The 16,356-nt window shown below is 32.6% G+C and overlaps 1 protein-coding gene across 1 annotated transcript; it reads right to left on the bottom strand.

Annotated features, from left to right (window-relative positions):
- Positions 1–898: 898 nt before the first annotated feature.
- LOC132739809 (uncharacterized) lies at positions 899–14,371 on the bottom strand. Its single transcript, XM_060727617.1, has 10 exons — positions 14,284–14,371; positions 12,387–12,555; positions 11,518–11,589; positions 9,342–9,394; positions 8,587–8,775; positions 7,913–7,931; positions 7,313–7,519; positions 6,701–6,892; positions 5,337–6,397; positions 899–4,651 (listed from the first exon to the last, which is right to left on the bottom strand). The coding sequence occupies exons 1-9, from the start codon at positions 14,284–14,286 to the stop codon at positions 5,655–5,657; spliced, it is 1,647 nt and encodes a 548-aa protein (XP_060583600.1). The 5' UTR covers positions 14,287–14,371; the 3' UTR covers positions 899–4,651; positions 5,337–5,654.
- Between the last annotated feature and the right edge of the window lie 1,985 nt (positions 14,372–16,356).

Below are 16,356 nucleotides of genomic sequence, written 5' to 3'. Positions count from 1 at the left end.
TATATCTTATTTTCCACATTTATGTTTTGAAAATCCCCCATTTTATTCAGTATTATGGAGTCGTTTAAGATAGAAAGGTCTATTGTGCCTCAATCGGAGGGTATTTCTTAACACTATAAGTGGAGTAGGCTAGGTGGATTTAGGTAATTTCTAACCCGATTTTTTAAAATTTCTAGCAGACCTTTTAATCTTTGTCACAACAGACAAATATTGGTTAATTCAGAATTTCAGATATGGCATTACTTTGTTTATTTATTCACTTGTGAATTGAATTGCATTTTGTGCTTAAGATTTTACTTTTTCACAAAAATATGATACTTATTAAACAACGAGCACATACCAAAAGTGATATGTGCTTCGGATATTCAACTATAATAGTGACAATTGTCAATGCTGATTTTGTACATTTCCGGTGACTGTGCAGATCATTTGGCGGCATCTTTCATGTGCAGCATCAACATTTAACTTGTTCTTTTACTTGGACTTTTACATTTCACCAACAATGTAAAGGTCATAAGGAGACATTCCAGCTGTTCTGTTGGGGTAATGTCTCAGGTGCCCATCGATACAAACAGGCACATGAATAGAACCACCGACGCTCCGTAAGCTAGCTTATAGCTTTCTCAAATGTAAAACATATTTGAATTTGTATTTACTTTTCGACGAACAAACATTAAAAGTCTAATCAAATTATTTTGATTTTGGAAATATATTCATATTATTAGTAACTGTTTTCTATCATTTAGAGAACAGTTTCGATGGAAACCATCGAAAACGTTTTGAGCTTCAAATTGAAAATAACATGTTGTGCTTTTACCATAATAACGTCTACCACATTACACGAACGAAAAACATAATAACAACGCAAATCATTTAAGTTGTATAATTTATATTTAAAGCAAAATGTAAAAAGCTTACACTGTATAATAATGCCTGCCTTTGTTGAACACAATCATAACAGAGTATCAATTATAAATATAATAATGTAAAGCTTAACATTAAACTATGTTTAAAATGTAAACAAAAACAAATTTCCAACATATTGCCCTTCCACCCCGACACCATAAAAAGAGAACCAAGATCAGCAAGGCAAGACGATGTTCACAGACCGCATCCCCGACAACCCGACCAAAACCTGTCACACCACCAGTGCATGCAGAAGGCACCTAACGACCCCCCCCCCCCGAAAAAAAAGTGTGATGAAAGGGAGAGAAATAGGTGGCACACAGGTGACATGTGTGTGTTTTGATTTATCTCGTGCGCACGAGATACTATGTCGTGGCCAGTAGGATCATGTCAGTAGATGACATCTAATAATTTCGAGGTCATTGTGTCAAAAATCAGGGTCACAGTTGCATTAATGTAAAATTATTAAACAGTCAATAAGTTGTATAAATGTCACTTTTACAGGCTGGTAAAGTAGGGTCATCCTTGTACTATAGCACATGTCTAGTTAATTAGGGAAACCGTAGAGAATTGTTAAAGAGTGAAATGAAAAGAATTGAAGGGCTAGTTTATCTTAAGTATTAGGTAAAATGTATGTCTAGCTGTACACATTTTTTACAAATAATTTCTCTATTAAATAATAAAATTAATGTTTAATGTTAATGTGTATAATTTAACATAATTAGAGAGAAAAACCCGCTAACTCAAGGCCAAAATAAAGCAAAACAAAAAGCTAAATAAAAAACAAATGATACATTTACAAGACATATACAAATATTGCCTGTAATAAATGTACTAAGAAGTGTCACAAGTATCTTTGATCAACAATCAGACACCTAATAATTTAAAAAGTTAACATTGAAAATTATGTAATATATACATTTTGTTTTACGTAAGTCAATATTCAAAAAAAATGAGTACCCAATATATTAAGATAGTTAAATCTAGTACATTATCTACAACAAGAAATTCAATTCATTTTAGTCCTAATATCAATAAAAGGTAACTGTACACCGAATATTGCAATCATACTCATTTCAAATAAAAAATTTCTTAAACTTGACAGCTAGACAAGGCTCGAATGACTAGAAGTACAAAATTGGCGCGACAATAATCTAAAAATAAACAACCAATCAGAAAACAGTTCACAAAAGTCACGGTTTACTCGAAATAATTTGTTATTTTAGAACTAAAATATATCAATTAAATGGGAAATGAAAGGAAAATACCATTGACGACAATTTAGGATATCACAAAACGAGTAAACATTCAAAACATCTAACAATACACAAGACATACTTTTATAGGAACACATAGCCATATCATCAAAACAACAATATGTTAAAGGTAATTTATACACAACAACATAAAATATAACAAACATTAACAAACAAAAAATCATTATAACAACGCAATACATTTATTTTAAATAATTTATATTAAGTGCAAAACGAAAAAGCTTACATTGTATAATAATGCCTGCTACTGTTGAACACAATCATAACAAAGTATCAATTATGAAAATAATGTAAAGCTAAACTTTAAACTATGTAGTAAACAAGAATAAAGATGAACATATTGGGATTTGGTAATGAAGCCTTACCCTCCTCCAAAAAAGGAAAGAGAAGAAGGATCAGCAAGGCAAAGCGATGTTTACAGAAAGCAGTCCCGAAACAAACCATCACACCAGCAGAGCACCCAGAAGGCACCGAAACAAAAACGAGATAGAACACAAGAGTGGTGAAAGGAGGGGAGAGAAATACAATAAGTAAAATGAAAAGAGCTGAAAGGGCTGATACGGGAACAAAAGGGACTGGCGTGTGGAAGGGGAGGGAAAAAAATGGATATGAGAGGACACGAAAGGAAAGTACTTTTATGATATCGCCAATTTATGATATCACTAAACGTGTAAACATTCAAAACATCTAACAATACACAAGACATATGTGTAAAGGAACACAGAGGTCATGTCATCAAAACTAACAATATATTAAATTATATATACAATATAAAATTAATATCACAAGCAATGAAGAAAGATGCAGATAAAGTATGTCATTTAGCAGTAAATCTAAACCAGTATTTAAAGGAAGCAACCAGAGAGTCTCAACCGGTTAAGATGTTTAGAAAACTTAACAACGTTTTTACCAGGAAAAACAAAAGAGGCGTTTTAAATACCAAGAAATAATAATCTTGTAAATAAAATATAAATATCTTATATCAAACTCCATTTATGGGAACAGTATGTGTATGTATGTATGTATGTATGTATGTATGTATGTATGTATGTATGTATGTATGTATGTATGTATGTATGTATGTACGTACGTACGTATGTATGTATGCGCGTGCAGGTATGTATGTATGTATGTATGTATGTATGTATGTATGTATGTATGTATGTAAACTCCAGAACGCTCAACTGGTCTCTCTTTTTTCATTTAACATTATTTTTAAGAAAGAAAAGTGTTAATTTTATAATTAATATAGATAATGCTTAATCTTGTCACAAATATGATACCTGATATATTCAATATCTTATAAAAACAAAACTACACGGTAAAAGTGTTTAATATTTTACAGGATTAACCAATATACTTTTGAAAAACTTTTGAGAAACTTTGAAAACAGCCCCCCATTTTGGTAAATTTTAGGTTTTATTCTTACATAGGAAAATTGTCAAACAAGCGTTGAAAATGGGTGGTCCTTGTGTGTGTTGTAAGTATTTATTATGTTATTATTTGTTTCTTAACAATAATTAATGGGAAACATTTTTTCATAAAGATGATATTATAGATTATTTACAAACTCCTCATTTCTGAAAAGTCCCCCCTCTAATATCTAAGCTTAAGTTTAGTGCAGATGTTCTTTAAGGCAAATAACTTACCTATGTTGTCAATTTGCAGTTAATTGATGTGTCCATGAGGTTGTTCATACCTTAACAACCTTCATTACTACAATACACATCATGTGTTTCCCTGTGATTGAAGATTTCTAAATAGTCTATCTATTTGGCTACTTATGTTTCCAGTTACTCTATTTTCCATCTCTTGAATATTACTCATGATTTCATTCTTTGTGTTATCAATGTGCTGTTTGATAACTGTAAGTTCTGTTTTCACGGAATTTATTTTGTGGTCGGTACTGTGCATAATATTTCTCTGCAAATCCGTGGTTTGTCTTGAAATTTCTGCGCTTACGTTATCTGTCATACCAGCTTGTTGCGTTGAATTAACATTTGTCGGTACATAATACAGTTTCATTGCCATGCTGAAATTGTCATCATCAATATCCATTCCTACTTGAGATGGCGGTTCTCTATTCAAAGAAAGCGCCTTGCTTAATTCTTGTTTTATATCAACTATAGGAGTAACCATATAAACATTTCCTATTTTACCTTCAAATAAGCCGACTGCAGATAATTGGTCATTTTCTCTTTTCAAAACAAGTGAACCGGAGTCGCCTTGAACACCAAATGTTTGGTCATCGACATCTTCTATTTCAATTTGCTGATGTAATACAACATCGACACCCATGTAGTTGTCTATTAACATACTATATCTAACAGAAGAACCTTGAACTCGCACGTTACCTTTAGTCAGACCAGAGAATGCCCCAAACTTGTATACATCGCTTGACGATGAAATATTCGATAAATTACAAATGCGTTCTGTTGGAAATTCAAAAGGATTATTTGTTCCAAAATCTGAAAAGTATTTACATTAAATTTAAGACAATATATCAGTTTGTATATACACGAACAAAATAACTATAAACAAATGGCATTATGTAGGTACATTCTCATTGATTGGCAGTGATTAATGGATGATCAAGTTTCAGCTGCCGTTCCAACCGTCAAAATTAAAGCATTAACACAAGACGTGTTTTAGCGACTACACTGAGGTTATCAAATGGTAAACAATAGATATAATTATCTAACTACATGTATTCATTGTTTCTCTCATCTATAGAGTCTATAGATGATAGAAACATGTCAAAGCTGGTTTTCGTTTTCATATTATTATCCATTTTTATCAATTTTAGATACAAATTAAATGTGTGCCACGCAACGAAATGCAACATTTGATTCTGTTGATCAGATAACATAATATCAATTATTTTTTTATCATAATTACTTAACTTGAATAGATAATAGATACTTTTATTTGGTTTTATTAGCTTTATAAGATATACTGAATGGTAGGCACGTATCGATATTTTCTTATTTATTATCTTCTGTTAAACTTTTTCAGAATGTGACAAGTATTTTTCGAAATTCTAAACATTGACATAAATAACTGTTATTTTCGTCCAGGGAGACGCATTGACCATTTAAAAGAAGTAAAAAGGAAAAGAAAAAAAAGAAATAAACAATACATGTAGTATTTTACCATTGTGGTAAACGTTTGAATCAGGAAACCTGCCATCAACTGGAATACGATTTTCATCAATTTTCACTAAAGCAATTTCCATACCAGAATTTCCATCACCTCCTTCCTTGTACACAGCTAATTCTATCTTGCCAAGGTGGTGACGAGTACCTTGACCAACAGTTGTATTTTCAGGTGGTTGAAATGCGTCATTTCCACAAAGCCCGTAATATACGTTCTTGTCCATAATGAGTCTTTTCATTTGATCAGGATTTAGCAAAACGTGGGTGCTGGTTAACAAGTATGTATGGGGATCAGACTGAAATCTAATAAAATGTCCTATATAGTTCCTTGCAGGGACCCGAACCTGCTGTTTAAAGCACAGCCCATTTTAACATTTTGGTGCAAATCAGTAGAGAATCCGCAAAGGGTAAACACACCTTCTCGCACGTCAACATGATATCCGCCGACAAATTCATCAAATGGGTCTTCATCGATAGGAACAAGTCCCTTGATTTGGACATAAAGTGCAACGCATGGCGACTGTTTCAAACTGCATTGCTTACTCCCGAACTCACTAGATTTTACCCAACTTATAGTTGCTCTCGTAAGATTTGTATGTTTTTTCATCAATTGTTTGGCATTATTCTTAAGGCACTTTGTTAAATCTGCTATCTGTACATCGTGAAGTCTGTGCTTATTTTCCTCCAACTGTATTCTACTGTTTTCTTTGTCACATTTGTCGGAAATGTCGTATAAGCATCTTTGGTACGTTTCATACTCGATATTAATAGCTTCCTCTGGTTCCTTTGTTATAACAACAAATATGATTTCATTTCCGCACTGCTTGTCAAACTTATTGTATCTAAAGGCCGTCCAAACATTTACTATCTTACTTGACCTTGTTTTGATATATTGACAAATGCACTGACAGATCGACTGGAAAATGTCTGATCTACGGTTAAGCTCGGAGCCAATCTTTTTCAGCAAATATTTATCGGGCAAAATTCTCATTTCTAATAACTGTTTTGCCTCATATCCTTTGTCTGCTTTGTTCATACATAATTTCCAAACATTCGAATCTGAAATGTACGAAATGAAAAATCGTATATTGATAACGAGACGATTACAAGGTAACACTCTTTATTCATTCATTATCTTAGAAAACCGATACATGTGGATCACAGTTCTAAGTAGCCGAAAGGGTAAATGAAAAATATGTTAATGTAATGTTATACCATATTAATGATAAGAAATATAAATTGTTTTATATAAGGGATGTAGAGCCAGAATTAGCTGTTTTGTAATTCATATATGTAAACATAACCTAAAATATTAGAATTATATCCATATATAAAGCGACTAAAAACAGTACAAACGCATACCTATTCGAAAGTCTTTCTGCTTCTTATCTTTGCAAATGACTGGACTTTCAGGTTTATTTTCATCAAAACTGACTTCCCTATCAAAACTGACTTCTCTAAAATCATCAAGACTGACAGAGGCCAGGTCAGATGGAACTTTATGAATAGAATCCACCGAGGTTACTAGTTTCATTTTAGACAAATCAGTGTTATCTGAAATACGTACATACATAAACTCAGTGTTACTGCTTGTTGTTTCTTGTGCATTTGTAAAAATACATAATGGAATAAAGGGCAAAAACATAAGAAGGATAGTGCATATCATTAATCTGATTTCCTTTTTCTTCAAATTCTGAAAGCGCATACAGACACATTTCAATAATTCAAGTACCTGTGAATCAAAGAGAAGGGTAAAATTTTCAAACGAAAGCGATTTTGCAAAATGTCCACTAAAACAAACAATGATTTGGACATATTTCTTCTTATCTTTCTCATTCGGATTTATAGCGTGCACCTAGATAAAATTCATACCAATTAAGACATTCTTAGCCTTCTCATTTCTCTACGAAACAAGACTTGTCACCCTTTACTGCATTTACTATTATGTCATTCCACCTTTAACTTCTTGATTACCTTCTAATAACCCGGACTCTGGTTTGTCTTTTTGACTGGTGCTTGATTCGTTATCTTTGTTGTGTTCTAAAACTTTTTCTTCTTGTTCCTCAATTTGGCCGATACCCATGCCTTGTTGCATCATGTCTTTAAATACCTCACTGTTAAGCAAGTGCTCCACCACATGCTTGCCAAGTCGTTCAGTAAATTGCTCTCGTCTCCTAGTATCTACATGTATCACAATAAAAAAATCCGAAGTCTTTTACAATATGTATCAATTTTCCTTTACTTTATTTCCTGTTCTTTAAATTCACAAATTAATCTTAATCATAGATAAAATATCAAACGCGCACATAATATGTCAGAGCTTATATATTTTCAATTTTAAAATATTCCTTGTCATAAACAGAGAGATAAGAAATTAACGACTCAAGCCATACTTGATTACAAATATGAAGTAAACACAAGTTCATATAATAAGAGATTGTAAAAAAAGATAAATAAAATGGGTGGAGCTTCAACTAAACTTTCTAATGAACCTTATTTCAAAACATAAAAATTCAAAATATTCAAAAATAGCTAATATTTCAGAAATAAAAGTAAAATAAAAAAAATTATTACCGTCTTCTTGGAGACTTGTCTGAAACAGAACATTGGCAACGTTTCCATAAGTATTTCAAGAATAAATAAAATGTAAAAAGGTATACCTTCGGATGATTACATGTTGAAACATTATATAGTGTGCAAGGTAAAAAATTATTTCAAAATTAGGATCATTTGAATTCCATGCACTTCATCTTTTGATTAATTGATATCTAAAGTTGTCATCCGAACCCCTTTTACCAAGAAGATACAATGCAATACGTTTACTTTTTAGTTTACTTAAATTTAGGAAATATGTTTAAGTTATATCATTGCAAGAAGTAACTAGTTCCCAGACGAAAAGCAATATTAAACTAGCACCTCGTTTTTCTTTTCTGACCTTTAACAATAGCAACAGTTGAAGTTTAAAAAGAACAAAATCGTAGCCAGACAGCGTTACTTTTGTCATTTTTAGCAACAAAGAACAAGAAAAAAAGTCGAAAACACCCATGGTTAATCTAAAACGCAAAGAAAAAACGTAGTAAAACACTTCTATTTATGTTACTTGTGTTAGGGGCTGCGTTCTGTCAACGTTGCCTTGGCTTGTTGATCTTTATTCTGTCATTCCAGCTAGTCCGTCTTAATTGATATATGTGGAAATGTAAACGAAATATTATTTTACAAAACCTGCGCAAAATCAACAGGGTACTTACAGTTACATCTTCATTTCTCGTTTCAAAATATGTGTAAACAGTGTCTTGGAGATCCATTAAAGCCTTACTGGTTTTACCCTGATGCTCAATATTGCTCTGTAAAGACTTTTCTAAAGAATCTAGCCTTCCGTTAAAGTCAATATTACTCTTTTCTATCGCAAATTTCAAGTCATCTAAAGATTCGTTATCCTGAAAATATATTCAAATATTTAAAAATGTAAAAATTAAGATAAAATAACCGAATTTCATATACAAATAGTACATTGGTTAATGATCTAGAATGACTGACAAGAATGAAAAGAAGAAGAGCGTGACAATTGTATCACCACTATACCAGGTTTTGCGATAATTTTCATTCTGAGAAAAGATGATTACACACAAAAAATTCCTTTGAAACATCAGCAGCCTCATTTTTAAGTGTTAATGCAGAAAAACAAAAATAAAGGGATATATGGTGAAAAACAAAGAGGAGCTTAGCAGATATTAAGATATAAAAGTGGAACAAAATAGGTAAAGATTGTATCTTAAAATATCATATTCGATATTACCTTTAAAATCTAAAGTTGACTAGACGATGCGATATCAGTGGCATTTATTGAGAATACTAAGTGCAGGATCTTCATGTGTCAAAGATAAACTTTTTTCTTCAATTTTCACGAACAGAAAAGTGAAAAAGTTGAATATGAATATGCAAAACAAATTACATTCTTTTATAAATAAGAAAATCTTTCGTAATAGAATTAAATAAATAATACCCGGGGACTCTTTTTTGATTCTGATGACAGGTCCCTTTTCACAGAGGTATCATCTGCAATAAAAATAAATACATAAACATAAATAAAATAAATTCAATATGAAACAGAAATAAATATCTGACACTACATGGTGTATTTTAGAAATAAAACCACTTAAATAACGCAATTCTCTCTATCAAATCATGGAGAATTTAAACTGTATATATAGCGTGAACTGAACACTTGGAACGTCAATTACATTTTGTTTTCATTTGACGATTACAATGTTTGTACTATGTAGTATATACATGGCTGCTGTATTCCAAGAGATATATACACAGTAGAAACATAATAATCAACACCACTTAAATATTGCCATTTTACAAATGTAAAATTAAACAAAAGGGCCATAATGGCCCTGAGGTCGCTCACCTGTATATAGCCCCCCCCCCCCGGGCCAATTTTTACCCAAGGGCTTTTATTTGTTTATTTGAACAGACTTGGTAGACAACCATAAGAAGATGTTTCATGCTAAACATCTAAGTTCTAGCTCATGAAGATTTTTTAAGTTTTTACTATACACATATAGTTAAAAACAATGACACCCCTGGGGCAGGGGCAGTTTTGACCCCCGGGCTTTTATTTGAACAAACTTTGTAGATATTTACTTAAAGATGTTTCATGCTTAATATCTAAACTCTAGCTATTTGGGTTTTTTCAAAGAAAATTTTTAAGTTTTTGCTATACACATAAATTATAAGGAAAATCAATGACCCCCGGGGCGGGGCCAGTTTTGACCCCAGGGCTTTTATTTGAACATACTTGGTAGACACCCATTAGAACATGTTTCATGCCAAATATCTTAGCTCTAGCTCTTACAGTTCTTTAAAAGAAGATTTTTTAAGTTTTTACTATATGCATATAGAGAAAATCAATGACCCCCTGGGGCGGGGCCAATTTTGACCCCAGGGCTTTTATTTGAACAAACTTGGTAGACACTCACTAGAAGATGTTTCATGCCAAATATCTAAGCCTTAGCTCTTACGGTTCTTTAAAAGAAGATTTTTTAAGTTTTTACTATATGCATATAGGGAAAATCAATGACCCCCTGGGGCGGGGCCAATTTTGACCCCAGGGCTTTTATTTGAACAAACTTGGTATACACTCACTAGAAGATGTTTCATGCCAAATATCTTAGCTCTAGCTCTTTGGGTTCTCTAAAAGAAGATTTTTTAAGTTTTTACTATATGCATCTAGGGAAAATCAATGACCCCCTGGGGCAGGGCCAATTTTGACCTCAGGGCTTTTATTTGAACAAACTTGGTAGACACTCATTAGAAGATGTTTCATGCTAAATATCTTAGCTCTAGCTCTTTGGGTTCTTTAAAAGAAGATTTTTTAAGTTTTTACTATATGCATATAGGGAAAATCAATGACCCCCTGGGGCGGGGCAAATTTTTACCCAAGGGCTTTTATTTGAGCAAACTTGGTAGACATTCACTAGAAGATGTTTCATGCCAAATATCTAAGCTCTAGCTCTTACAGTTCTTTAAAAGAAGATTTTTTAAGTTTTTACTATATGCATATAGGGAAAATCAATGACCCCCCCCCCGGGGCGGGGCCAATTTTGACCTCAGGGCTTTTTTTTTTAACAAACTTGGTAGACACTCACTAGAAGATGTTTCATGCCAAATATCTTAGCTCTAGCTCTTTGGGTTCTTTAAAAGAAGATTTTTTAAGTTTTTACTATATGCATATAGGGAAAATCAATGACCCCCTGGGGCAGGGCCAATTTTAACCCCAGGGCTTTTATTTGAACAAACTTGGTAGACACTCATTAGAAGATGTTTCATGCCAAATATCTAAGCTCTAGCTCTTAGGGTTGTTTAAAAGAAGATATTTAAAGATTTTTCTTTCGGTTGCCATGGCAACCAGAGTTCTGCATGGAATTAAATTCTTTGAACAATTTTTAAAGGTGACCACCAAAGGAACATTCCTGTGAAGTTTGGATGAAATTGGCTCAGTGGTTTATGAGGAGATGTCATTTAAAGCAAAAGTTTACGGACGGACGGACGGACGACGGACGGACGACGGACGGACGCCGGACGAAAAACGATCACAAAAGCTCACCCTGTCACTTTGTGACAGGTGAGCTAAAAATAAAGGGGTGAAGACAAGACTGAAAACCGATACAAACCAGAAGCTTCCTCGCCTAGCCTTGTATAAGGTGGGGGCTCGTCTGGTATAACACTACCGTCCGGTTCAGTATCTGTGAATATATGTCAGACATGTATAACCTGCCAATGAATCAACATCTAAACTCATACCACCCGTTTTTAAAAGCCAAAGTCCTGAAATTTCCCGCTGGAAATGATCTAAGCATGCGAATAAGTTATTTACTTGTATGACGAATATGTATCCCTGTTGATAAATCAATAACCATTTCGAACTCCTTTATAGATGTTTACATACTTATTTACTGTATACGATGTATTCTGTTGAGTTTGAATATTATTCTAATATATCTTTACAAAATGTTCGATAAAGCGAAAAGTCTTTACAAAATGTTCGATAAAGCAAATGGTCTTTATAAAATGTTCGATAAAGCAAAAAGTCTTTACAAAATGTTAGATAAAGCAAATGGTCTTTATAAAATATTCGATAAAGCGAAAAGTCTTTACATATTGTCCGAAAAAGCAAAAAGTCTTTATAAAATGTTCGATAAAGCAAAAAGTGTTTATAAAATGTTCGATAAAGCAAAAAAAGTCTTTACAAAATGTTCGATAAAGCGAAAAGTCTTTACAAAATGTTCGATAAAGCAAAAAGTCTTTATAAAATGTTCGATAAAGCAAAAAGTCTTAACAAAATGTTCGTTAAAGCGAAAAGTCTTAACAAAATGTTTGATAAGGCAAATAGTCTTTGCAAAATGTTCGATAAGGCAAAAAGTCTTTACATAATGTTCGATAAAGAAGTCTTTAAAATGTTCGTTAAAGCAAAAAGTTTCTAAAATATGTCCGATAAAGCAAACTGCATAAAGCGTATTAAACATACAAATGTTCGCCTTACCTGTGTTGACTGCAGCACTGTCTGCTCCAGTTCCCGGTTGAGTGGCTTCATTAGAGGCACCTTCATTAACAACATCATCAGTTTGAGTTGATGTCTCACTTTTTTTAGACGCCGGCTTCACATCTGATTTTTGTGTTGGTTGAGTTGTTCCTACACTTTGTTCGGCCCCCTACGAAAAGTTTCAACTTTATGTATAACAAGCATAGGTTCTTTTTTTTTTCAAATATAAGCATTTTGATACGATTAAATTCATTCCAACATTAAATGATTCAAGTAGACTTTTCAGTCTTTTTAAATAATCTTAGTGACCGAAAATTTGATAACGACGTTTAAATAAAGGATATTTGTTTGTGTTACATGTAAGATTGCAATATATTTCATTGAGTGAACACCAGATGCAATATTTTCACGAGTGGCTTAGCCACGAGTGAAAATAGAATAGCTGGTGTTCACGAATGAAATATATTTGTCACAGGGTGAGTATAATGTGCAGCCTGACCGGAACTCGAACCCGGGACCCTCGGATTTTGAAATATAGTTGTGTTAAGTTTCTCTAATTTTGTTACATTTTTAATATGATGTATGATGACATCGACTTTCCTTTCTTAAGAAAAAATAAAAATTTACGTATGACAGCATTTATTTTTGCCTGTTATTCCATTTATTTATGATATTCTTTTCATCAGCATTCAGATATAGTCCGACTACAGTAAAAACTATATTTGATAAATTTAACTAGTGGTTTATCAGAATATAAACATCTGATTTATAACGGTAATTCACTGGAAAGCATGAAAAATAATGATTATCATTGGCAAGTCACCGCCTTTCGTCGGTCACGCTTAATAGATATTTTGGTTCAAGATATATATTGCATCAACTATCCCATCCTCAGTGGAAAATATGTTTTCTACGATAAAAACAGAGACTTAAAGCACATACTAGTACATGTTTTTACACAAATTATAAACAGATAAAAATATTTAATGAGACAAAAGAGAACATACAATGAATCGGAGTAGCAGATATAAAACAAAAGAGCAGATATAATGAGACAAAAAGCCGAAAGTGTCTAAGAATCTGCTCGAGGCGTCAAAAATAGTTGATATGCTGTAAAAATATATAAATAAGTTGGATCTTATAACTGATATTTATACGTGCATTGTTTTCAGGCGATAAGATTGCCTTTAAACGAGGAAGCCTGCATACCATAGATCTATATGTTGGGTTATGTACGTAACCTTACTGTGCTTGTTCCGCTCCTGAAATGCCTTATATTTATGAGTGACTGTATTTCTACGACCTGATCCTAAATAGTTTGGTTAAATTAAGTTAACTTAAAAAGAAACAGAAATAAACATACACACATAAACAACCGATCAAACTAGTCAAAATATACTGACGTGCCAAAGCTTGATTCTGAGATATTTTCGTTCTGGGGCAGAATCTCAGAGGCGAGATATTGCCCAGACACGAAAATAGCACAATATCTCGTCGCGCAGTACAATTAGTTGGACTACCGATCAAACTAACAAACCATTGAATATTGATAATAAGTGGAAAAAAAAGAATATTGTTGTGCCGCCTATTAAAAAAGTAAAAACTTGTTTAAAACAATATTCTATGCTGTATTAATATTAAGAAATTACTTGTATTGTACGATAAAATGACTATTGACCATGAGAGCGACTTGAATTATAAATAAACACAAGTAAGATATGACCCAGATGTGTGTATATATAAATTGTTAAATTAGACACGTTAAATTGTATGTATACACCGTCAAACAATCACTGAAATATATTTACTACACATATCTTTTAACATATCTACAGCATTAATAAACACCTATGACACTTTATATGAGTAAAATGAAGTTCGAAAGTTGAAATATTACCATTTTTCTTAGCAAATATCCAAAGACTTATTCTAAAATCAACGTTTAATATAGGTAAACATTCATTGCGCAAGCGCGGACAGGAGCGTAGCTTTTCATAAAAATTACTATATTATTTATAAACGTGTTGCATTAGGTATTACCCACATAATTGGCAATATGAGAGGTAAAATCATAAGTAGTATGTCTTACAGTCATAATCAATTAAAAAATTCCCTCTAATATAGAATGATACAAGTAAACAAATCCAAATTAATGTCGTAGTATATATGTAGTAAGTAGTTACGCAATAAATACATATTAGATAATGTACTGTTTACTTTTATATCTACACATGTACTTTATTTAGGTGGACATTCACTCGGCATATATTGGAATACAATTAGCCAGCAACTCCCGGCATTAAATTACTATTTGTTTGCGTAACTAAGGTTTTTAGCAAAGTTTGTCGGAAAGGGCCGAGATGATGCGATTGAGGTTCCACCAATTTTAAAACTATTTTCCTACTTAGAGAGCCTTATCTAAAATATCCATAGCATTTACCGAAAATGAGGTACACGGAGGTTGCGTTTATTTTCCTAAAGGTAATTTGGTTGATTTTACCAAACTAAATCAAATATTTTTTACAATGTATTTTTAAATAATAGACTTTTAAAATATCAGGTACCATTTTTCTTTTAATTAGCATTATTAAGGCAATAAATACCATTGCAAATTAAACACATGTTTTTTTCCAATAGGCATCTGGGATATGCATTTTAAAAAATACTTTAAAAGAAACCAAAGGAAGAAAAAGTTGACTCTTTCGGTGTTATAATCCATGATCACGTGTTCTTTGCAAACACCCAACGTGCACTATATTAGTCATTTATAAGTACCCGGTATTAGGCCACAGATCAAGTAACATTTATCAAATGTTCATATAACATTTTTCAAATGATAATATTACAAACACAACATTAATGTTTAATCCTCTTTCCATGGAAACACATTAAAGTAATAACAATTTATTTCATTTCGACTGGCCATGCATATTAAAGCAAACATAAAAACGTAGAGCATACGGCGCAGGCTGTTAGTTGTGATAACGTCATTAATTAACGTTTATTAAAAAAAAAACACACACACGCACACGCAAACGCACGCAAGCTTGCGCAAAAACACATGCACATAAGGGTTTCTTTTAAAATGTATTTGCCATTATCAGCAATAATATAAGGTCGTTGCTTATGAGCCCAGTTGATGAACAATAATGTTTATTATGATACCACACAGAACATTTTTGTTGTGTTGACAATCAAAATCTATTCGAATGTGAGAAAATCGATAAAAATCATACGCATCTTAAGGCCTCAACAGAGGTTGGATTTTGAAGTAAAACATCAATTAAAACTTACAAGCAAATCTTAATGTGTGAAGGCTACTATTTATTGAATTGGTACAACTTAATACGAGATTTTGCAGGATGGGACAGGTTTTATCTCTTAATACTAGTTGCACAGACCTCCCACGATGATAGGTGACAGATTTCCCAATTCCAGAACAATTAGGGCTAAAATGTAAAAACAGTAGTAAAAAGGAGTTCAAAACCCGTTGAAAAACTCTTGGGGAACCCCGAATTTTTGGCATGTTCGAATCCATAATAACTCAGAAAATGATTATAGATTACAAAATGGAGGAGTTTCCATCAGTACTCATTCAGAAAAAAATCACTGTGAACAGGCTTTAAGGTGCTCAGCTATTTTATTCATTCCAGAACATGGTAATTCCCTTAATGCCCCCCCCCCCCCATGCTATCCACGGCCTATATCTTAATAAATCGCCTTAATTGGTCAATACTTACAATTATATAACATTGACAGTGAAATAAAAGTAGTGAATAACTTCTTTAAGGGATCCATTTAGAGGGAATTATTTTGGAGGGAAACCTGGTGATTAATACAACATAGATTTATGGTCCGAATGCAAGTGTTTTGAAAAGTGTATTGCTTTGAAAAGTGTACATCATATCTTAAATTAATGTTGTACAACTATGTTGAGGCCTTTAAAGTGCAATCGGAAAATACAACAATT

This window comes from Ruditapes philippinarum, unplaced genomic scaffold, assembly GCF_026571515.1.
Source record: "Ruditapes philippinarum isolate M1 unplaced genomic scaffold, ASM2657151v2 ctg11568_1_1_1_1, whole genome shotgun sequence".
Taxonomy (NCBI): domain Eukaryota; kingdom Metazoa; phylum Mollusca; class Bivalvia; order Venerida; family Veneridae; genus Ruditapes; species Ruditapes philippinarum.
Note: the sequence above shows the minus strand (reverse complement) of the source record. Positions and strands in the feature narration are given on the sequence as shown.